Source organism: Trichoplax adhaerens, genomic scaffold (assembly GCF_000150275.1).
Source record: "Trichoplax adhaerens TRIADscaffold_2 genomic scaffold, whole genome shotgun sequence".
NCBI classification, from domain to species: Eukaryota; Metazoa; Placozoa; class Uniplacotomia; order Trichoplacea; family Trichoplacidae; genus Trichoplax; species Trichoplax adhaerens.
The window spans coordinates 4,065,881-4,090,286 of NW_002060944.1; the positions used below are offsets into that span (position 1 = coordinate 4,065,881).

General features: G+C 30.2%; 3 protein-coding genes across 3 annotated transcripts; 1 reads left to right on the forward strand and 2 right to left on the reverse strand.

Moving 5' to 3' along the window:
• Positions 1-484: 484 nt before the first annotated feature.
• On the forward strand, positions 485-2,680 carry TRIADDRAFT_53360 (uncharacterized protein; the record flags this gene model as incomplete). The annotated part of the gene is made up of 5 exons (XM_002109348.1): positions 485-523; positions 990-1,119; positions 2,164-2,245; positions 2,397-2,445; positions 2,612-2,680. 5 exons carry the CDS (start codon positions 485-487, stop codon positions 2,678-2,680), a joined length of 369 nt encoding a protein of 122 aa, XP_002109384.1.
• Positions 2,681-4,202: 1,522 nt separating this feature from the next.
• Positions 4,203-5,132, reverse strand: TRIADDRAFT_53361 (uncharacterized protein; the record flags this gene model as incomplete). The annotated part of the gene is made up of 1 exon (XM_002109908.1): positions 4,203-5,132. One exon carries the CDS (start codon positions 5,130-5,132, stop codon positions 4,203-4,205), a length of 930 nt encoding a protein of 309 aa, XP_002109944.1.
• Positions 5,133-9,092: 3,960 nt separating this feature from the next.
• TRIADDRAFT_53362 (uncharacterized protein) lies at positions 9,093-10,022 on the reverse strand (the record flags this gene model as incomplete). Its single annotated transcript, XM_002109909.1, has 1 exon — positions 9,093-10,022. One exon carries the CDS (start codon positions 10,020-10,022, stop codon positions 9,093-9,095), a length of 930 nt encoding a protein of 309 aa, XP_002109945.1.
• Between the last annotated feature and the right edge of the window lie 14,384 nt (positions 10,023-24,406).

Genomic DNA, 24,406 nt, shown 5'->3' on the forward strand with positions numbered 1-24,406 from the left:
TAAGAGTACTATACGCGTTCACTACCACTATACGAATCAGTTTAACTACATGTACTCTCCCGAGCAACTAATTATGCAGAAGGCAAATCATAACGAAGACCACGTTAATAAAACTATAATACTGTGCGAGTATCTACAATAAATTATAAACAGGTGTTCTCCCATTAGGAATGGTAGGATGAAACCGATACTAAGGACATTACTGCAAACGAACAGAGCAATTCCATGATCGCAAATATACTGCAGATAGTATTAAAAGCAACATTTCGGAATAAATACTGCATTCTAGTACTACTTTAACATTGCATGCTGTAAGCAAAAGATTTCTTACTAGGAATAAATCAGTTCATTTAGGCTCTTAATTGATATGTACAGTATTGTAATCGTCTGTAACTCTTAATATGGCTGTGTAAGATTTAACTATGTGAGACAGCATAGCCTACATTATAGCCCTAAATTTAGCTATTGAAATTCGCGTATCATGATGGCATGTTGTGCTATTAGTGGAAGTATACAGGCACAGGTTGATGAATGAAAAGGTCAATTTTTACCAGCTACTGTAGGAGTAACTCTAATAAGATAGTAACATAGATATATAACTTTAATAAATAGCTTATTTGTTTAGCTGATCACTTCGCAAACCACCATCCTAAGTGATTTGAAAAAGAATCAGAACAGTACAATTTCATATTGCAAACTGCCGCTTTCTAAACATGCAAGACAGTGTACAAATTCCACATCAAGAATTACGTAGTCTTAAAATCTATTCTTGTACAGTACAGTATAACAAATCAATCATAGCACATAATATAGCCATCTCATGCAAATTACTTATTACACATATTGACCAAAGTCTATAAAGTTGCCAAGGCAAATTTCATACATTCAACTTACCAATTGCGATGTAACCGTAGGGATCCTACACAAGCGATTCCACGCTATTAATACCATCTTTATAGCAAATTTTGACTTTTCGTGATTTTATAAAGTACAATTCGAAAGTAATATTACTGCCTTTTAACTTCCAATGTCTCAATAATTCTGACAGCTTTTGTGTTATGCTGTGGTGGCCATTACAGCAGGCATTGAATGTGACCGGCAACGGACAGGCGTACAGATGTACGTATGCAGACGCACAGTATATGCCCAACCAGCACGTACGCTTAGATCAACTGGAGTTACCATGCAGGTCAAGCCTTCTATACGTTACCATAGTATGCATTCACGATTGCCGTACTACTTTGTCGTATTCTACTATACAGTCTACAGTACTGTATATTGTTGCTGTTCTTGGTTTTAGTCCAACGCTAGCAACCATAAGAAGATTGCCTGAAATGAGAATCGACATCAAGTTTAGGTAAGTCAAGTAAATTAGAAATGCTTTCACCGTGAATAGAATATCATGCAAACAGTGAAAGCAGTAGAGTTACGTCTAGTTGCAGCAGTAGGTAGCTTGTGCAATAGATAGACAAAATGTGCGGCACCAGCTTGAATGCTGCAAGTTCTGCAAAGGACCTGCAGCTCATTGCAATGCAAGATCATGATACTCGCAGAATCCTGTAGTAGGATGTATCATTCTAGATTAAATAAGTATAACGCAAATTTAAGTGTAAAGTTACTAACATAGCATTCATGTAACATTCAATGGCATCCAGTGAATTATGTAGCAGATAAAAAATGTGCAGCTCCGGAATTTTGTATATTACAGACAGCTAATTTGTATAGTACAGTATGCTGCGATGTTTGAAAGACCTTGATAGAATATGTTGCGTATGATAGCAATTTACATGACTATAATATACTGTACATTAAATATATGTATTTGCAACACAAAGGACTATGGAGACTAGCGTATTAATTAAAATCCATGTACGAGTATAATGAAAAAGAGTTCAATGCTACGTATATGCTTGTCTTATATATTATTCTCTCTGTATGTACGCGTATATGATGGCAGCGGTGGAGCCGAATTGCTCTTTAATAAAATTACCCATCACCAGGTGGACCTATCTGACGACATTGAATGTAGGGATTTCTCGATTAACTTGGCTTAATACTGCTATACTTTTATTATAATTATCATTACAATCATCCTTTACCCAAGAAAGAATTATTGCCAACAAAATTCATGTGCATTTATGTTACTGTGTGTATTTGTCATAGGGGACATGAAGAAGCTCATTAGCTGGATTAAAGAGAACCTCTTGCAGGAAAGACCTGAACTCTTTGTACAAGGAGATAGTGTGTAAGTAAAATACTAATAAGAGAGCAGCCTAGTCAATAATTTCGAAATTCATAGTTTGATTAGCTTTATAACTCCGGTAATCGTCTGCATGTTTAAATGTGCGTAGTCCAAGTATTCATAATAAAGTAACAGACTACCTTTGCAACTTTAGGCGACCTGGTATTTTAGTATTAATTAATGAATCAGATTGGGAATTACTGGTAAGATAATGAAAATTGATAATCTATTAGGGTAGATATACATATGAATATGTATATGTATTTATTTACCATAAATCGTATTGCAGTTATAATGATGCTTAAACTGCTAGTTCGTATTCACACCTATATACACGTACGATGATATTGAAACATAATCTAATTACAGGGAGAGTTGGAGTATCACTTGGAAGAAAATGATTGCATACTATTTATTTCAACTCTACATGGCGGCTGATAATAATCAACTAGTACTATGTACACGGAATGCGTAACGGTAAAAAACATTTTTGCACAATACGAGGTCATGCAATAAAATATTGTCATTATAAATGAATCGTTGGTAGCCAGTGGTAAAAATTTTGTATAGCACGAAGGTATGCAGGAAGATATTGCCGTTATAATTAAATCGTTAGTAGTCACTCTTAATAAATCGATTAGTTACAATTAATTAAAATCACCATGTCCGCGTTTATTCTCTTATAAAATAATTGTTTACTCCTGAAGCATGTTAATGCAATGTACTACGAAATTTTTTACTGAAAATTTTTCTGACCGATATAGATTGTATCATACTATAATAGCAAATAAATTAATGCAATATTGAATAAAAATTAACTATTAATTATAATATTGTACATTTATAACTCTTAATACTCCAAAAGGATATATAGTAATTATTATCATTAATACAATGACGTAACGCTTTTGGATAGCCTAGAAATACGATAAAGCTGATTTTTACCTGAAAATATTAGTCAAATTCTCCATAATAAATAGAATGTTACACCTTTTTAGTGCATTCAATCTACTTTTTTATTCTTTAAAGATAGTACAAAATAAAGTACCGTTACTTGTGGAGTGTGGTTGGCATTATGAAACCGCGTACTTATTGTACTTAAAGTATTTTGTGGACAAAGGTATACTCTGTAAGTTATTCTCCGAAATCATGTACTAATACACACAACCAGAACGATCAGCCAGGGACCTCATTTAGTGCATTAAAATATGAACTTAACGGTAATATTAGCTAAGCTATGATAATGTAGTTACACGTGGAATATAGCATTTTTGTTGCGTTTAATTGAGCTTGATCAAAATGCGAAGACATAACAAACAATGTTAGCGTACGAGCATAATTTTTAAACTTAAAAAGTTATAACCTATAATTCTTGATACCGATATTCTTGAATTACTTCACAAATGTAAATATTAATGCCCTTAAAGTTTTATATTACAACTAAATATAGCCCGATCTTAACACTGTAATCCCTTGAGATTATTTACATTTTTGATAAAACGTGAGATCAAACACCTTCAAAAATAAATTAACAGATGTTACATTTCCTTTAATCTCCTATAAGCATTATATATATATACATAGGTTAACATAGGTTATATATAAATTAAGAAGTCCTTATTTACGAAATCTCACAATAATAAATATACAGAAATCTTAATTTTTATAGCGTGTCTTATGGTAAGCGAGGCAGAACATCTTTAAAGTGTAAGCAAGGGTAAGAATACTACACAGGATTTGTGTTAATATCATACATAGAGATACGTATATAAGAAAAACTATTAATGTTAAGATTTTCTTGTCTTTCCTTGGCATTGTGTAATTAATTTATTCAAAATAGAAAATTAACTATGCTCTAATCACTTATATGGGTAACAGATAATTTCATTGCCAGAGATAGTGCTACTCTCGCTCCTTTATAACATTATGAACCCTATTTTTAAAAATAATTTACTACATTTCAATTATAACGGCATCTACAAATTTTATGAATAGCTTGCTTATATCCTATACGAAAATCCTTACTTCGATATGCGTATAAGACTGGATTAATAGCAGAGTTACAGAATACTAACGCTGAAGATGTAAAGTAGACGCCATCAGGTACTATTACTTTAGATATTGGTATAATAATAAATGCTAATAAACTCCAAGGCGCAATACAGATTAGAAATGCAATAAATATGATAAACATGGTTGAAGTGACGTTAGCCTTATCCATAGCTGTAGGTGATTGAAAACCATCACAAATCATATCTCTCCGTTTCCTTGAAAGAAAGAGAAAAATAAACAAGTAGCAGTAAGTAATAACAATTAGAGGTATGGCGAAATCGATAACAGCATCATAGATGCCCCTAGCTATTCCACTTATGCTATTTCCATTCCAATCGGGAACGCAGCCTTTCTCAATGTCTACATAAACACTTTTACCCCATCCAAGAAACGACACAGCCGGTACTAAAATACATGTTGCCCAAATAATACCAATGCAATAGTATGCATGTCTTGACTGTAATTTTTTAGATTTTACAACCACAAGATAGCGTATTATAGCTATCCACATTAAATTGTGAATAGAGCCGATAAAGCCCATACCTCCAATTTGTACATGAATAGCACAACCAATTTCACCATAAAATTGTCTATCAGCTATGATATTGACTAAATAGAGTGGTAATTGAAATAATCCATTAATAATGTCGAGAATAGCTAAATTCATGATAAGATAGTTTGTTACAGTCTGGGTTGCATTACGTCCATATTGAGAAATAACAATAATAACTAAGCTATTGCCAATAACAGCGGCTATAGCGATAATAATAAAAATAGTAGATTTAATAACAATAACTTCCAATGGTGTATGATGAGTTTCGTTAGTTCTATTATCCATTTTCGATAACGAAGATCTTCACGATTCGATCAGTCTTAATAGTATAGGATCGTTGAATAAGTCAAACAGAACTAGAAAGAATGTAAGCCAATTTTTTACATTAGGTTGTAATATATACGCGTACGAGAGTTTTTATCAGATTACTACAAGAAAATATCTACTAATAGGTTTAAAAACGACAATCGTAACACAAATATCGCTGATTTCGATATACAATTCATTTGCATCAATCGAATTACCATGTGTAATCGTATACTGTAAGTGTATACTAAAGTTAAAATATTATAATATTTGAGATTTTAATCTATTTTGTATTGTGTCGAAAGGATATGAAAATGTCGATCAGATAATTTTGAACTAGTGTAAGTAGTAATATACAGTAGAATAACGAACGATATATATGATTAATCATAGCAATAAGTTTAGAACATTAAAACATAATAACAAGCTTGCTTACAATATTCCGCTATTTTTATAACTATCGAGACAAGTACAGCTTGATACCCAAGTACAGTCAATCCTAAAATTAAACATCGAAGAAAAGTCTTAAGCGAGAATCGATCTAGAGTAATATTTTAGTAAATTCTTACTCACGGTATGTCACATACCTAAAGCAATATTTTAGTAAATTCTTACTCACGGTAGATTAATAATGACACACAAAAGTAAGCTGTATGAGTTTTACCTTATATACGGTATTTCGAAGATTAATCTCGGCCTACATATAACCTATATAACAGGATGCGTATTCAATACATACCAGTAGACTAAAGAATACTTTCATGCTTAAACAAACCAATAAAATTGTACACATACGTACATAACACTAATAAATCAGACAAAGTTTAACATTAGTAAATGAACTTGTAAAAACTATTTGCTATGATTGTAATAAAATCATTTAAGTAAAAGTTCAAAATTTTCCTCTATTACTTTGTGTACGCGTTTAATAAGAAAAAAAATATAAGACCTTAGATAGATTTAGCCATCGTGACTTAAATGGCGATTTAGTTATAGCACTGGAGTCTGTTAAAGTATAATCTTCTCTCAAATTACATGTACGCATTAAACAAGCTATAATATCGGACTGTAGAATGATTATATTTAATTATTATTACCCAATTAATCATACCTATAATATCTTGTCAACGAAGCAATTGATCAGATAAACTCTAATTTGATATAGTCCTCTTTTAAATAGGAATACAGAATGACGGTGAAGCTGTGGTTCGAGAAGGGAATCGATTAAGAATAGTCATAATACGCATTCATCAAATTAATCATTGTTCAAATGGAAGACGGTTTTTAAGAATATTTTTGTGTTGGTTTTCCGTTTTGTTTAATATTAATGTAATAATTTAAAGACATGAAAACTAGCTGTTATTAGGCTTGATGGATCTCGACTTTAACAAATCAATTTTTCAATTAATTATTGACGGCCAACATATGTAAGTTATTCTTCTAGTTTTACTAAAATTAATTCTTTCAGTGTTTATATCTAAATGCTATTGCCATAGTAAATTCAATTTTATATCATTGCAGATCATCTTCGGTATCGTCATCATAGAGACGGTGGAATTCAAATTTAATGATTATTATTACGCTTCTATGCTTTAAATGATTTATTGGTCGATCTACCAATTAAATTAGCGTAGTTACTTTGCAGATAAACATTCGATATTGTATCATTTTAACCTAATTAGTTATAGACAAAATTCTCGATGAAAGTTAATAAGTATTTGATAGTAGCCAATAGAATTGAGTACTTTAAAATAATTTTATTTTTAGTTCATTTTATTACCATAAAGTATGGCGTACGTGCAAATAATAAACATCTTGATATCTATTCAAATAGATTACAAAATAGCCGTTTCTAAATATAAGGTAGCCAATGTAAATATATAGCGGCTCACCTACGGCAACATTATCTATAATATCGAAAAGAAATTATCTTTTCTATACGTAGAGCTAGTTACTAACAATTTACTTAAGAGGTGATACCATATCCACATACTCTGCTAAGTAAAATATTTTCGCTTAATACAATAATTATATCTCATCATCTAATTTTTTAAAGATGATATAAGCTTAGTTCTTGTTTTAGTTATAAGTTCCATCAGCAATCTTGAAATCAAGTCATACTCCCAACTGCTATTAGCAAATAGAAAAAGCCTTTGTCGATTATCAAATTATCTACATAGTTCAATAATCGTTTTTATTTTAGTTATCACTCCACTTCTATAAAATTCATTTGCAATAAGCCTTTTACACAAACAGGAAGATTTTAATTACTCGTATTTTCCTCTTCTATATTCTACTAAATATATTACGTCCATAAGAATTAACGGAAATTTGGATTTTAGTATACAGAGTAATTAGATGGCGCTACTTCCCAAATAAACTCCAACTGCGTTACTAACATATTTGTATCATAGAATTTGAAAGAGAAAGTTCTTAAAAGTAAGAATTCCGAGTATTGTACTAGTTCTTATTATATTAGATACATTGCAAAGATTTAACGGGTATTTTGATTTTAGTTTACAGAACAATTAGATAGCGTTGTTTCTCGAATTAGCTCCAACTGTCTTGCTGACATATTTTTAATGCAGATTTTTAAAGAAAAACAACTTTAAAAGCGTATATTCTGAGTATTACGCTTGTTCCTATTACATTATATATACTATACAAGATTTAAGGGACATTTCGATTTTAGTTTACAGAGCAATTAGACCATGTTATTTCACAAATACGAGTAAGTTCCAGCTGCCTTGCTGATATGTTTTTAGTGTAGACTTAAAAAACAAATTTCTATATTGACTGTAGTTTCGTGTAAACGAGATAAAAATGTAGAACAGTACCAGCTCAATCTGATTGATTTTATAATTAATTATAAGCCATTTAATATTTTATGATCACCGATTAAGTCAAAAAACTGTCAGTGGACAGACTACGGATAGCAAGACATAGCACCCATGTTATTTCCCATACCGTCCGCATTATTCTTATATATTTCGAGCAAAATTAAACAATAATCTCTTACCTATTGTGTCATTTATGGCCGTAGAATTTATTCTCCTAAATATTTACTAGATTTTCAATATGATATTTGGTCAGCAGAGATTTCTCTTACATGGATTAACCATAATAGAATAATTTTATCGTGAACTAAACTCTGTAGTATAGCTAGTAAATTTGAAAAATTCTTTAAATGATATGCAGCCTATTCTTTTCAACGATAAAACTAGAAGACTGTAATTAGCATAATAGTATTAAAGTCAAACATGCTCTTGATGGTCAGAATATTGTTGTGAGCTATTTGTGCTTAATATTCTATTAGCATATTTGGGATAAGTTTATACATATAGCTCCACTAAGAAATATTTCCTATTTTCACCTAAGAGCAAGCCAGATGTTAGTTGACGAGTGTTGAAATTCAAAAGATTAATTAATTGAATTCATTTGTAGAGTCACAATAAAGCATGTCTCCAAAAGTTCCCTGCTGATTGATGGGTAGACTAACTATTTCTATAATGGTACTTTATTTGGAGAATGATGTCTAGCATTAATAATAAAGTAAAGGTAGGAAGTATTGATAGAATGTGAGATGCCTTCAAGTTTTACAAATAGCATTTATTACATTCCCTCGATCTTCTATAGGCATGATAAATCAATCTATGAATATAAAGCCCTTATTTATAGACTTTCATAATTGAAAGAATATCGAAATTTTGACCTCACAACGAAAGTAAGCGAAACTGAATATCTTTAAGTGTTAATACGATTAAGATGCCATGGGATTCACGTTAAGTTTATACAGTTAATTTATTAATTCATGATAGAGAATTAATTGTGACTCTAATCACTCTTAGGGATAAGAGATAATTGCATTGCCAAAAATAGTTTTATGCTCATCCTATCGCAACATTATGAACCCTATTTTTAAATTTACTTAAAAACATTTTAATTATTACAGCATTTAAATATTTTATGAATAGCTAGCTTATATCCTATACGAAAATCCTTACTTCGATATGCGTATAAGACTGGATTAATAGCAGAGTTACATAGTACTAACGCTAACGATGTAAAGTAGACGCCATCAGATACTGCCACTTGAGCTACAGGCATGATAATAAATGCTAATAAACTCCAAGGCGCAATACAGATTAGAAATGCAATAAATATGATAAACATGGTTGAAGTGACGTTAGCCTTATCCATAGCTGTAGGTGATTGAAAACCATCACAAATCATATCTCTCCGTTTCCTTGAAAGAAAGAGAAAAATAAACAAGTAGCAGTAAGTAATAACAATTAAAGGTATGGCGAAATCGATAACGGCATCATAGATGCCCCTAGCTATTCCACTTATGCTATTTCCATTCCAATCGGGAACGCAGCCTTTCTCAATGTCTACATAAACACTTTTACCCCATCCAAGAAAGGACACAGCCGGTACTAAAATACATGTTGCCCAAATAATACCAATGCAATAGTATGCATGTCTTGACTGTAATTTTTTAGATTTTACAACCACAAGATAGCGTATTATAGCTATCCACATTAAATTGTGAATAGAGCCGATAAAGCCCATACCTCCAATTTGTACATGAATAGCACAACCAATTTCACCATAAAATTGTCTATCAGCTATGATATTGACTAAATAGAGTGGTAATTGAAATAATCCATTAATAATGTCGAGAATAGCTAAATTCATGATAAGATAATTTGTTACAGTCTGGGCTGCATTACGTCCATATTGAGAAATAACAATAATAACTAAGCTATTGCCAATAACAGCGGCTATAGCGATAATAATAAAAATAGTAGATTTAATAACAATAACTTCCAATGGTGTATGATGAGTTTCGTTAGTTCTATTATCCATTTTCGATAACGAAGATCTTCACGATTCGATCAGTCTTAATAGTATAGGATCGTTGAATAAGTCAAACAGAACTAGAAAGAATGTAAGCCAATTTTTTACATTAGGTTGTAATATATACGCGTACGAGAGTTTTTATCAGATTACTACAAGAAAATATCTACTAATAGGTTTAAAAACGACAATCGTAACACAAATATCGCTGATTTCGATATACAATTCATTTGCATCAATCGAATTACCATGTGTAATCGTATACTGTAAGTGTATACTAAAGTTAAAATATTATAATATTTGAGATTTTAATCTATTTTGTATTGTGTCGAAAGGATATGAAAATGTCGATCAGATAATTTTGAACTAGTGTAAGTAGTAATATACAGTAGAATAACGAACGATATATATGATTAATCATAGCAATAAGTTTAGAACATTAAAACATAATAACAAGCTTGCTTACAATATTCCGCTATTTTTATAACTATCGAGACAAGTACAGCTTGATACCCAAGTACAGTCAATCCTAAAATTAAACATCGAAGAAAAGTCTTAAGCGAGAATCGATCTAGAGCAATATTTTAGTAAATTCTTACTCACGGTAGATTAATAATGACACACAACAGTAAACTACATAGTAAGAGTTTTATCTTAATATTAATGCGCTAATTAAAGTGATTAACGTTATTAAATCCGTATATGTAATTCGTGCGCGTTAGTTATGTTATGACAGTAACATATCCATAAATATTTATATATATCCATGGCATTTCAGGGATTAATCTCGGCCTACACATAAGCTATATAATATAACAGGATGCATATTCAACACACAGCTGAGGACTGGAGAATATTTTCGTGATTAACTACATCAATAAAGTTGTGCATATATATAGCATTAATGAATCAGACAAAGTTTAACATTGGTAACTGAACTTGTAAAAACTATTTGCTATAATTGTAATAAAATCATTTAAGTAAAGTTCGGAGTTTTCTTCTATTACCGTACTTCAAGTATAATAAGAAAAATAAAAAAGATATAAGACCTTAAGGAGATTTAATCATCGTGACTTAAATAGCGATTTCTTTATAGCACTGGAGTCTGTTAAAGTATAATCGATATTTTATCTTCAATTTCTAATGATCAGTGTCTTCTTTCGAATTAAGCGTACACAAGCATTAAATAAGCAACGATATCAGATTATAGAAAAATTTTTACCACCCAAGTAATCATACCTATGATATATTTCAAACAATAATGTCTTGTCAACGAAGAAATTGATCCGGTAAACTCTAATTCGATCCAATTCTCTTTTTAGCATCAATAGAGAATGATAGTAAAGCTGTGATTCAAGAAGGAGATCGATTAAGAATAGCCATTATTCGTCAAATTAATCATTGTTCAAATGGAAGACGATGTTTAAGAATAATTTTCTATTTCTGTTCCGTTTGTTAATATTGATGTAATAATTTAAAGACCCGAAAACTAGCTCTGTTATTAGACTTGATGGATCTCGATTTTAACAAATTAACTTTTCAATTAATTATTGACGGCCAACATATGTAAGTTATTCTCCCACTTTTACTAAATTAATTCCTTCAGTGTTTATATCCAAATGCTATTGCCATGGCAAATTTAATTTCATCTCATTGCAGATCATCTCCTGTATCCGTCGTCATAAAGGCGGCATTCAAACTTATTGATTATTATTAGGCTTTTATGCTTTAAATGACTATTAGTCGATCCACCAATTACATTAACGTAGTTACATTGCATACAAACATCCGATATTGTATTATTTTGAGCTAATTAGTTATAGACGTAAATCCTCGACTAAAGCTAATAAAGCATTTGATGGCAGCCAATAGTATTGAATACTTTAAAATAATTTTATTTTTAGTTTATTTTATTACCATAAAGTGTGGCGTATGTGCAAATAATATTCATTTTGATATCTATTTAAATGGATTGCAAATAGCTATTAATAAATATAAGGTAGCCAATGTGAATATATGCCAGCTCTCCTATTGTGGCATTATCTATAACGCCGAAAAAAATAATCTCCATACGTGGAACTAGTTACTAGCAGTTTACTTCAGAAATGATACCATATTCACATACTCTGCTAAGTAAAAATCTTTTCCTCTAATACAATAATTATATCTCATAATCTAATTTTTTAAGGTGATATAATCTTAATTCTTGTTTTAGTTATAAGTTTTGTCAGCAATCTTGAAATCAAGTTGTATTCTCAGCCGCTATTAGTAAACAAAAACGACCTTTGCAGTTAATCATATTGTCTACATAATTTAACAATCATTTTTTATTTAGATTTCATTCCACTTCCATAAAATTTATTTGCAATAAACCTTTTACATAAAAAGGAACATTTCAAATACTCAAATTTCTTTTATCATATTCTACTAGATATATTAAGTCTAGAAGGCTTAATGGACATTTGAATTTTATTTTACCGAGCAATTACTGTAAATGGCGCTATTTCCCCCCCCCCAAATAATCTTCAACTGCTTTACTAACATGTCTGTATTGTAAACTTTAAAGGAGAAACTTCTTAAAAACGAGTATTTTGAGAATTTCGCTCGTCCTTATTACGTTACATATATTACATAAGATTTTATGGATATATCGATTTTAGTTTATAGAGTAATTAGATAGCGTTATTTCACAAATAAGCTTCAACTGTCTTGCTAGTATATTTTTAGTGTGGACAAGATAGAAGTTTAGTACAGTGCTAACTCAATCTGATTGATTTTATAATTAATTATAAGCCATTTAATATTTTATGATCACCAATTAAGTCAAAAAACTGCAAGTGGACTGACTACAGACAGTAAGACATACCATCCAAGTTGTTTCCCATACGGTCTACATTATTCTTACATATTTCAAGCTAAATTAAATAATAATCTCTTATCTATCGTATCTTTTATGGCTGTAGAATTTATTGTCCTAAACATGTACTAAATTTTCAATATAGTATTTGCTCAGAAACTGAATGTTTTCAAGTGTAAACACGAATAACAACAAGCCATAGGATTCAAGTGAAGTTTGTGAAATTAATTTATTAATTCATGACAGAGAATTAAGCATGATTTTAATCACTCATAGAGATAACAGATAATTCCATCGCTAGAAATAATACTGTGCTCGTTCTATCGCAACATTATCAACACTATTTTTAAACTTGCTTTAAACATTTCAATTACAACCCTATCTGTAAACTTTATAAATAGCTGGCTTATATCCTGTATAAAAACCCTTACTTCAGTATTCAAATAAGAACGGATTAATAGTAGAACTACAAAATACTAGTACTGGAGATATAAAGTAGACGCTTTTAGGTGATAATATGCCTTATCTATTGGCATCACAATAGCTGCTTATAAATTCCAAGATACGTACTAGACTAGAAATGCAATAAATACGATAAACATGGTCGAAGTAACGTTAGCCTTATCCATCGCTGTAGATAATTGAAAAGCATTACAAATCATACGCTTTGCTTTCCTTTAAGAAAGGGATAAATAAATAAGTAGCGATAAGTAATAATAATTCAAGGTATAGCAAAACTGATAATAGCTTCATAGATGCCCTAACTATTCCACTTATGCCATTTCGTCTCCAATCGGGAACACAACTTTTCTCAATTTAACATGAATACTTTTACGCTATCCAAGAAACGACACAGCCGGCACTAAAATACTCGTACATGTTATCCAAATAATACTCAAGCAATAGTATGCATGTCTAGGCTGTAATTTTTAGATTTTACAAGGATAAAGTAGTATACGATGGCTATCCACATTAAATGGTAAGTAGAATCGATAAAACATACATCTCCAAGATAGGAATGAATGATACAATCAATTTCACCATAGTATTATCTATCGGCTATGATATTAACTAAATAGAGAGGTAAGTGAAGTCCATTCGTAAATTCATGATAATATAATTGGTTACAGTTTGTGCTGAACCATATTGAGAAATGACGACAATGAATAAGCTATTGCCAACAACAGCGGCAATATCGATAATAATACAAATAATAAACTTGATAACAATACCTTCCAGCGGTGTATGAGTTTCGCTAGTTCCATTATCTTTTTTTAATAACAAAATCTTCACGACTCGATCAATCTTAATATTACAGGATTATTAAACAAGTCAAGAAGATCTAGAAGGATACGAATCAAATTGGACCTGGTTGGATATGTTAGCTAACAAATTGATGAGAACTTTATTAAACTTGTACAAAGAAATTGATTTACTATTAAGTTTAAAAATGACAATCGCATCACAAACGCCGCTTATTTCGATATATAATTCATTTGCATTAATCGAATTATCACTTGCAATCGTTTAATAAAAGCGTATACTAAAGATATATTGTTATAATATTTTGCGATTTTAATCTATTGTATACGGTATAGTAATAAAAGATTATGAAAAATTTTGATCAAAGCATGGTGAGATGATTTAAATTTATAGTGAGCGGTACTACAGAATAATGATATATATCATTAATTATATTGACGAGTCTGGAACATTAAAACTTTGATGAGAATAAGCTTGCTTACATTATTCTGCTATTTTTATGACAATTTAAACAAATGCAGTTTACTGCCTAAGTACAGTCGATCGGAAAATTAAATTTCGAAGAAAAAATGTCTTAAGCAAGAATCGAGCTAGAGCTATATTTAGCTTATTCTTACTTGTGAAGCTGGTTAGTAACACATAAAAGTTATTTTACGGGTCGCATCTTAATTATATAGGCGTTACTATACTAATAAATCAGATAATGCATAAAGACGAAACAGCTATGTTAACATTAGAAACAGAATACATAAAACTTTCTGCTATGATTATAATAAAGCCACTAAAAGCAAAATTTGAGATTTTTTCCTCAGACTATCGTATATCATAAGAAAAGTGGAATACTAGATCTTAGATGGTTTCACCCACTACGACTTAATAGCAACTTCGTTATAGCACTAGAGTCTGTTAAAGTATAATATAATTGTCACTTTATCTTAAATTTCTAGTGATCAAGGCCTCATCTCGATTAGACTATCTATCTATAATGCCTTAAGGAAATTTTCAATTATATGTATACGTACATCAAACAAATAACAATAAACATCTCAATCATAGTAAATTAATTTTCAATTAATTGTTAACAGACATAATACGAAAGTTAATCTCATCATTTTGCTAAAATAACTTCAGTCATTATTTATATCCAAATGCTATTTCCATGGCGGATTTAATTTTCCTATCATTACAGATCACGATCGAAATTGTTACTTGAAGACAGAATTCAGACCTATCAATCATTATTACAGACTTTTATTCTCCAAAAGATTTATTAGTCGATCCACCAATTAGCGTAGTTAAGCGGTATATAAATGTTTGATATAGTATTATTTCATCTAATTAGTTATAGATATTATTCTCGACAAAAGTTAATAAAGCATTTGATCGTAGCCAATAGTACAGAGTATTTAAATCGATCAACTCTTTCTTTTATTTTAATTCTGTAAAGTACTTTCTGTGTGCTATTAATAACCAGCTTGATATCTATTCAAATCGATTGCAAAAAGTCATTTTCTAAATGTGAGTTAGTCAATCTAACCATGTACCAGTTTACCTACTGTAACATTTTCTATACTATCGAAAAGAAATAATTGCCTATATGCATCTAGCGAGTTAAAGATAATTTACTATAAAAATGGTATCAATTCCATACACTCTGCTACATAAAATCTTTCCTTCTATAATTTTCCATCATGATCGATTTTTTTAAGCAGGCACAAGCTTAGTTTTTATTTTAGTTCATAAGTATAGTCAGTAATCCTGAAGTCAAATCGCCCTTTCCATTCCTGCTAGCAAACCGAAACGACTTAGGTAGTTTATCATATTATCTCCAGTTATAAATCGAAATTTGTAAAGACAAAGAATTAAACTACTACAGAAAACTAAAGCTATGAGTCTACCGTCAGGGTTGTCCTTTTTGGCATTTATCCAAAATACAACTCTAAATACAGATGATTTTCTACACCAAGAGGAACAGTAGCACCATTAGTCTCTATTTTAGATGCAATTTAATCCAAACTTCAAATGAAAAAGTCAGTCAATTTATAATGAATCGACATAAATATTAGTTATCAATAATTAGATAGTATTATAAAACTATGCATTTATCTATGAAAGAATTTATAACGTCATAGATTACGGTATTTCAACAAGTATCAAGTATGTTATCTGATGAAATAAGATAAGTATTAGTTCGTGAAAGTCACTTTGTAACATTCAGACTATTTAATCATCATATTTATTTAGATGCATCACTTTTAGCTGATAAAATTGATCTAAGAGTGCAGCAGAGGTTACATTACTTTGCTTTACTTTTTGATCTATAACAGACTCCTAGTTTTATGTACATATTAGTAGATAGATTGCTTTTACTTTACAAGGCAATTAGATTGCGTTATTTTAAAAACAAGCTGCAACTGTTGCATTAATATTTGCGCTTTGTAGCATCAATTTATTTAGAGAGAAATTTTAAAACCAATACTTTACGCACTACATCAGTTCTTAATTATCGATTACTCAATTTTTACTGTAAATTGTTTGTAACTACTTATTTTACACATGCCTAACTATCGCTCAAGAAGATCACATTTATTATGTTCATAGCTTTCTTTAGGAATAATTTATGGAAAATATAAGTTTTAAGTTACATGTTTAATTTTATTTAACCTGAACTTTAAACAATATCGTATTTCTTCTTTCGTTCACAGTAAATCAATCATTTCTTGTTTGATTAGTAGTATCAGAAATTGCCTGAAAGCGTAACTTCTATCTGCCCGAAATATGCTACATAGCAACCAGGTTTAAAATATCATTATTTCTAGTGGCATTTCATTTTATTTTTATTCTAAGTAGGGTATTTACTGTAATTTATTGCAAGATCAATAATTTCTATTTCGACAATTAGTATCAACATGTCATACGGTACCTTACTTCAGTCTACTCAAAAAATCTTAGGCTACTTAAATTTTATGTAAGAATACATTTATATACAAGTATGATTGATATATACAACAGATGAATCATACCGAAACTTACTCCAAAAGAAATTTGAATAGTTCCCGATGATACGGTATAACTCAAGGTAATCGTTAAGCATATCGTAGCCAAGGCATTATCTACTTCGTATATGGAAAGCATATAATGAAAATAGTAAAATTTCTAGCTTATGGTCGATAAAGTAAAGATCTTGAAATTAACAGTAAATCATGTAATGTATATCTAAAGTTATTAAATTCATGTAAAGAATGATCAATAGTCTAAAATGCCATGATATGCAAAGGGTAGAATGGAGAATGCACTGTATAGGCGTATGCTCAATATTTACTGTGATAGCGTATTATTTTACTTATTGTAAATCTGAGATCACTGTTAGCAAAAAGTATAGTATATAAGATCAAAGTAGTAACATAACTGCGATTAGGCTGACTAAAAAGATCGAAAATAACATCCAAGTTATCTCTTCTATAGTCATTATCATGCCTGCTTGCTTCGAACTAAATTAAATCATTTTTACCTGCCTATCTTGCCATGTACATATATATTTGTAAAATTTATTTCCTTATAATGCACTATATCTTAAATAGCATAATTGGCTAATAGAGATTTCTGTTGTTTCAACTAACTAGAAGAGAATAATTTAACGCTAGACATCTTTTCTAGAAATACAGTATAAGTAAATTATTAATTAGCCAGTGTATCAATTGGCTGGAGATTTCTGGAAACAATACCTATTGCAATTCTGAATCTGAGTTATAAGCGATTTTAATTAATTAATTATCTATTGAATTCCGAGACTTGCAAACAAAGATTTAACTTATTATTGTGTAAAAACAGGAAGTAATTCCAGGCAGAACTATAGCTATGAGCACATCGAAGTACATTAAAAGAAGATGACGCGTGTTGCTCACAACGGCATCATGCTCGTTAACAACAACTTGATTTTGATACCATTATGTTATTTACTGTCTTATACTTTTATCTCTGAAGGAAATAAATCGAACGCCATCTAAAGATTTACAAGATTTAATAAGTAGACTTTCACTTTAAGTTTAAGATTAATAATAAAAGCAAACTTTTGATAAAATGTGAGAACAGTTTCGAGTGCAGCAGATGACATTATTTCCTTTAATTTTCTACAATACTGATAGAGCTTTTACAGTTAAAAGTATGCCAAAAACTTAGCGTTATCGTGTATTTTATAGTAACCGAGATTGAATGATTTTAAGTATAAATGCGGTACGGTATGTTCAAGAACACGACAGAGGATTTGTAATGTTATACAATGAATCTGTTTATAAAACAGAATTAACCATGACTCTAATCACGAATGGAAGTAACATGTAATTTCATCTCCAGAAATAAATTTATGTGCGTTCTATTAAAATATAATTAGCACTACTTTTTAAAATTAGTTAATGCATTTCTATTACAATCACATCTATAAATTTTATAAATGGCTTGCTTATATTCAGCACGAAAACTTTTATTTCGATATCCATATAAGTATTGATTAACAACAGAATTACAGGATACCAATACCGAAGACGTAAAGTAGATACCATCAGGTATTATCACTTTAGTAACTGGTTCAATGATAAATGCTAACAGACTCCATGACGAATAACAGATTAGAAATGTGATAAATACAATAAGCATGGGGTCGAAGTAACGTTAGACTTATCCATAGCTATTGGTAATTGAAAAGAATAATGAATTAGCCTTTTTCTTTTCCTTTTAAGAAAGAGAAAAATAAAAAAATAGCAATAAATAATAGTAAGTAAAGGTATGGCATAATGGATAGCGGTAGAATAGATACCTCTAGCTATTCCATTTATAGCAGTCCTATCCCAACTAAGAAGACAAGCTTTCTCACCCTTTACATAAACGCTGTTACCCCATCCTAGGAACGATACAGGTGCTGTCAAAGAATATGTTGCCCAAATAATAGCGATGCAATAGTATGCATGTCTAGGTTGCAATTTTTTAGATTTTACAACGACAAGATAATGTCCTATAGCTATTCACATTAAATTATGAATAAAACCAACAAAAAATACACCTCCAAAGTAGGAATGAATTTTGCAACCAACTTCATTATAATACTACCTATCGGCTATGGTATTAAGTACATAAAGAGGGGATGTGGACTAGTCCATTTATAATGCCAAAAATAGATAAATTCATAATGAGATAATTTGTTATAGTTCGAGTTGAATGATATTGAGAAATAACAAGAATGTTCAAGGTATTTCCAATAACTGCAGCAACAACGATAATAATGGAAATAAAAGACTTGAGAGCAATCATTCCCGACGATGTGCAAGTCACATTGGTTATATTATCCATTTTCGATAATGACAAAATCTTTACAACTCGATGAATGTTGATTGTGAAGGATCATAAAAGAAATGGGAAAAAATCTGAAAAGAATACGAATCAGTTTTATCATGTTAGCTACCTAGCGTAGAATTAACAATTCTATTAGAATACTTAAAGAATAATATTTACAATTAGATTTAAAGGCGACAAAATAACATCAACAGTCTCGACTTTGATTTGCAATCGATTGATGTTTGTCGAATTAATTACTCACAATGTATACTATAAGCGTATAATTCAGTTAAAGTACTTTTTGTGATTTTGATCTATCGTAGATTGCATTAAATAATAATCGACATATACGCGTATATTATTACTATAATACTGTAGTAAAGGATGTTTAAGATATATTTTGATCAACAACATGATTGGATGATTTTAATCTACCTATAAATTATAATGCTGAGCGACGCTAATTGTTAGTAAGTTTTTACTTATAACTTGGTAGCAAAGATATTCCAGCACTAGGATCACTTAAAGTATAATCGATACTTGATCTTAAATTTTTAATGATCAATGCTTATTGCGATTAAATCCTATATATATTATCTATACGGAAATTTCGAATCACCTATTAAGGGAATTAAAGCCAAAGAAAAATATTAACTACTGGACTGATCATCCATATCATCGAATTTACATTCCTACATTCGAATTATATATATATAGAGCATCTAAATCATGTCTAGTAATACCTTAAACAAGGAAATTGGAATAACCTAAGATTGAAGAACGATGAATACTACCCGGATACTTACAGTATCTCTCAAATAGTATAATATCAGTGAAAAAATTGATGAAACAAACGTTAATTCGAACCGATTCTCTTTCAATAGGAATAAAAATAATGATAAAGTTTACGAAGGAAAATTAATCAAGAACAATCAGTATTTCATCAAATTAATCATTACTTAGATGAAGGCTAACATTGAACGTTAACTTAATTATATAAAATATCAAAATCAATTCGGTTATTGCAGTAGTCATTCGATCTTGATTTTAGTACATTGTCTATTCAATTAATTATTAATGACTATAGTAAAAGAGCTATTCTCATACTTTTTATACAATAAGAGCGTCAGTATTCATATCCTATAACGATACTAACAGTAGATTTGCTTTTCATTCCACTGTAAATAATGATAGCTACACTATTGCAGTTGATGTAGTGCTCAGATGTATTGTTATATAATTATTATGGACTTTAGTTCTTCAATAATTTGTAAGTTTGTCTACTAATTAACATAGTTACACGGTAGATAGAGATCGGATATTATATTATTTTAGCCTAATTAGCTATAGATACGACACTAAAGTATTTGATCGTAGTCAGTAGGACAAAATAATTTAAAAAATAGTTTTATGAATGATCGTTTTAGCATCTATTCTGTTCTATTGGATTACGAGTAGTTATTTCTGAATATAAAAGGTCAATCTAAACATATGTCCATTTACCTACTTTAACTTTATCTTATTGTGAAAAAGAAATTGCAGCCTACTGTAGATACGTAGAGCTAGTTAGTGGCAATTTACTTTAGAAGTGATACTCTTTCTACATGCCCTGCTAAGCAAAATTTAGTCTCATTAACTTTAAATCATAATCTAACTTTTTAAGCTGATGCTATCTTTATTTTTATTTTGGCTCATAAGTGCAGTTACTAATCTTGAAATTAAGTTGTACTCTCAAGTTTCAGCTACTATTAGCTAATACGAGCGACCTTTCGAATTCGTCAGATTATCTATATATCGTATTGTGTTTTTAATACGATAGCTGATCGAGAGAAATTTCTCTCACTTCGATTAACTAGTATAGGATAATTAAATGATAGACATCTGCTACTAAAGTCTAGTATTAATAGACAAATAGTTAGCCAACGCATTAAACGGTAGAGATTTTCTGGAGATGCAGTCTATGATAATTTTCAATATATTTAACAAGCAATTTTGATTAATTAATGGAACTAATTCCAATACTTGTCAGTTAAGGTCTAGATCACTGTTATATAAAAACAGGAAATAATTTCTAGGAAAACTATGGCTACGACCACATCCCAAAGTGTGTTAAAAGAAAATGAGCGCTAATTGTTAATGACAATATCTTCATCATTTGCATCAGTTTTAACTATAATATTATTACATTATTAACAGTCTATTATCATCTATCTCCGAATGAAATAGACTCTATGCTATTTAAAAATTTTAAAAACCGAATAGCTATGCTTTAACTTTGACTTTACGATTAATCAATAATAAAAGCAAAGCTAAGCAATTTTTGATAAAATGTGAGAATATCTTTACCCATATATCACGTTATTAAATTTTCTTTGATCTTCTACAAGTATGATATATATATATTAAATATGTAAATAGCAAACTCTTAATAAATAGAATTTCACATTAAGAAGTATACCGAAAATTAGCTTTATAACATGTTCTGTAGTCAGCGATACTGAATATCTTCACGTGTAAATGTGATTAAGAGCACGACACAAGATTTGTGTTATACAATTAATCTATTTACAGTTGAGAGTAGACCATAACTCTAACCACTCATAACAGTAATAGGTAATTGCATATCCAGAGATAGTTTTACACGCGTTCTATTACAACATGATTAACGCTATTTTTTAAAGTACTTAATCTATTTCAATAACAACCACATCTACAGATTTTATCAATAGCCTGCTTATATCCTGCACGAAAGTTCTTATTTCGATATCCATATAAGAATAGGCTTATGATATAGTTACAGAACACTAACATTGAAGATGTAAAGTAGACTCCATCAGGTACTCTCACTTTAGCTACTGGTATAATGATAAATACTAGTAGACTCCACGACAAATAACACATTAGAAATGTAATAAATACAATAAACATTGTCAAAGTGACTTTAGACTTATTCATAGCAGTTGGTGATTGAAAGGAATACCGAATCATTCGTTGTTGTTTCTTTTCCAGAAAGATAAATATAAATGAATAACAGTAAATTATAGTAAGTAAAGGCGTAGCATAATGGAAAATAGCAGAATAGATGCCTCTAGCTATTCCAATTATGCCAGTCTTATCCAGCTAGGAATACAACCTTTTTCAATCTCTACATAAACAAATTTACCCCATCCTAGAAACGATATAGCCGGTGTCAAAGTACATGTTGCCCAAATAATACCAATAAAATAGTATGCATGTCTTGGTTTCAACTTTTTAGATTTTACAACGACAAGATAGCGTACTACAGCTATCCACATTAAATTATGAATAGTACCAATAAAAATTATACCTCCAAGATAAGCATGAAAGGCGCAACCAACTTGATCATAATACTGCCTATCGGCTATAATATTAACTATATAGAGAGGTAAACAGACTAGACCATTTATAATGCCGAAAATAGATAAATTCATTACTAGATAGTTTGTTACAGTTTGAGTAGAATTATATTGAAAAATGACTATAACAACCAAGGTATTACCAATAACAGCAGCAATAGCAGCAATAGTAAAAATAATAGATTTGATAGCAATAATTTCTAACGGGGTATGAGTTACATTGGTTGTATTATCCATTTCAATAACGAGAAATCTTCACGACTCGATCGAAGCTAATGGTAAAGGATCACAGAAGAAATTAGAAAAAATCCAGAAAGGATACGGATCAGTTTTATTATGTTAGCTTTATGGTATATCACAATTCTCTTTGATAGATAAAAAAATTTCCACTATTAGGTTTAAAGTGATAAACATAAATACTCTTGACTTTGATATACAATTTATTTAAATTACGATAATTGAAATAATTACTCACAAATGTACAGTGTAAGTGCATACCTACGTTGAAAGTACTATAACATATAGTTAATACATAAGTTAATACCATGAAGGTAAAAGATATTAAAAGGTTTATTCTTATTTATCGAGCATGTCATTGGATAATGTGAGCCCACTATAAACTGTAACGTAAAATGATGACACGTAACATTAATTACATTAACAAGTTGTTGTCACAATTTCACTTCTGCGACAAGGTAACGTACAGTAAAAGTCTATAAGTAGCTACTGACTTAAACGCCCTTTTACTTAACGTTAAGCACACACAGCAAAAGACTGTAAAGATGAAACTTTTAATAGCAAAAATACATCTACAACTTTTTTTACCATACTATCAACTCAAATGTTCCCGTTTATATAGAAACCATCTAATTTGTAAACAACAACAGTATTATTATTATACCTTACTAGGAGAAACATCTCGAACTGAGATGCTCCTTACATAGCTTTTCTATCAGTAAATATTTTGAACCTCTTACTCATACTTAATCTTAATCTAAGCTCGTAGGCTGTCTAATTCAACTATCATCAACTAGAACTTGAATCATCCTACTGTTATCTATCAGGCAATAACAATCAATATCAAATATGTAATGAACTATTACAAACAACATCCACGTTAAGGCATTACTTATCTTTCCTAGCACTACAAATATGGATATTCTCCATAATAGCTACTACTGTGTAATGAAATGAAAAGTGTAGAGATCAAGCTACGAAACTTTAACAAACTTTGATTCTACTTTCGTGGCACTCCGGTCGACTTAACGCTAATACTTTGACACCGAGTAAAATTTGGGGAAATAACCGAACAACAATTTATTTCAAAACAAAAATGGAGAGAAGTATAAACCGAACAACCGCACAAATACTTAGCTTTAAGTATTATTAAAATAAATGACAGACTTAAAAACTGTCAACGACCAAACAACCTTTCAAAAAGAAGAACGTTTTAACTTACGACAAATCGACCCCCGAATGCCTTTTAAATTCAACAAGTTCTTCAAATAAAATCTTCTTCTACTCTCCCTCTAAATTTTCTAATTGCACTATCATTTATAGGCTTCGTA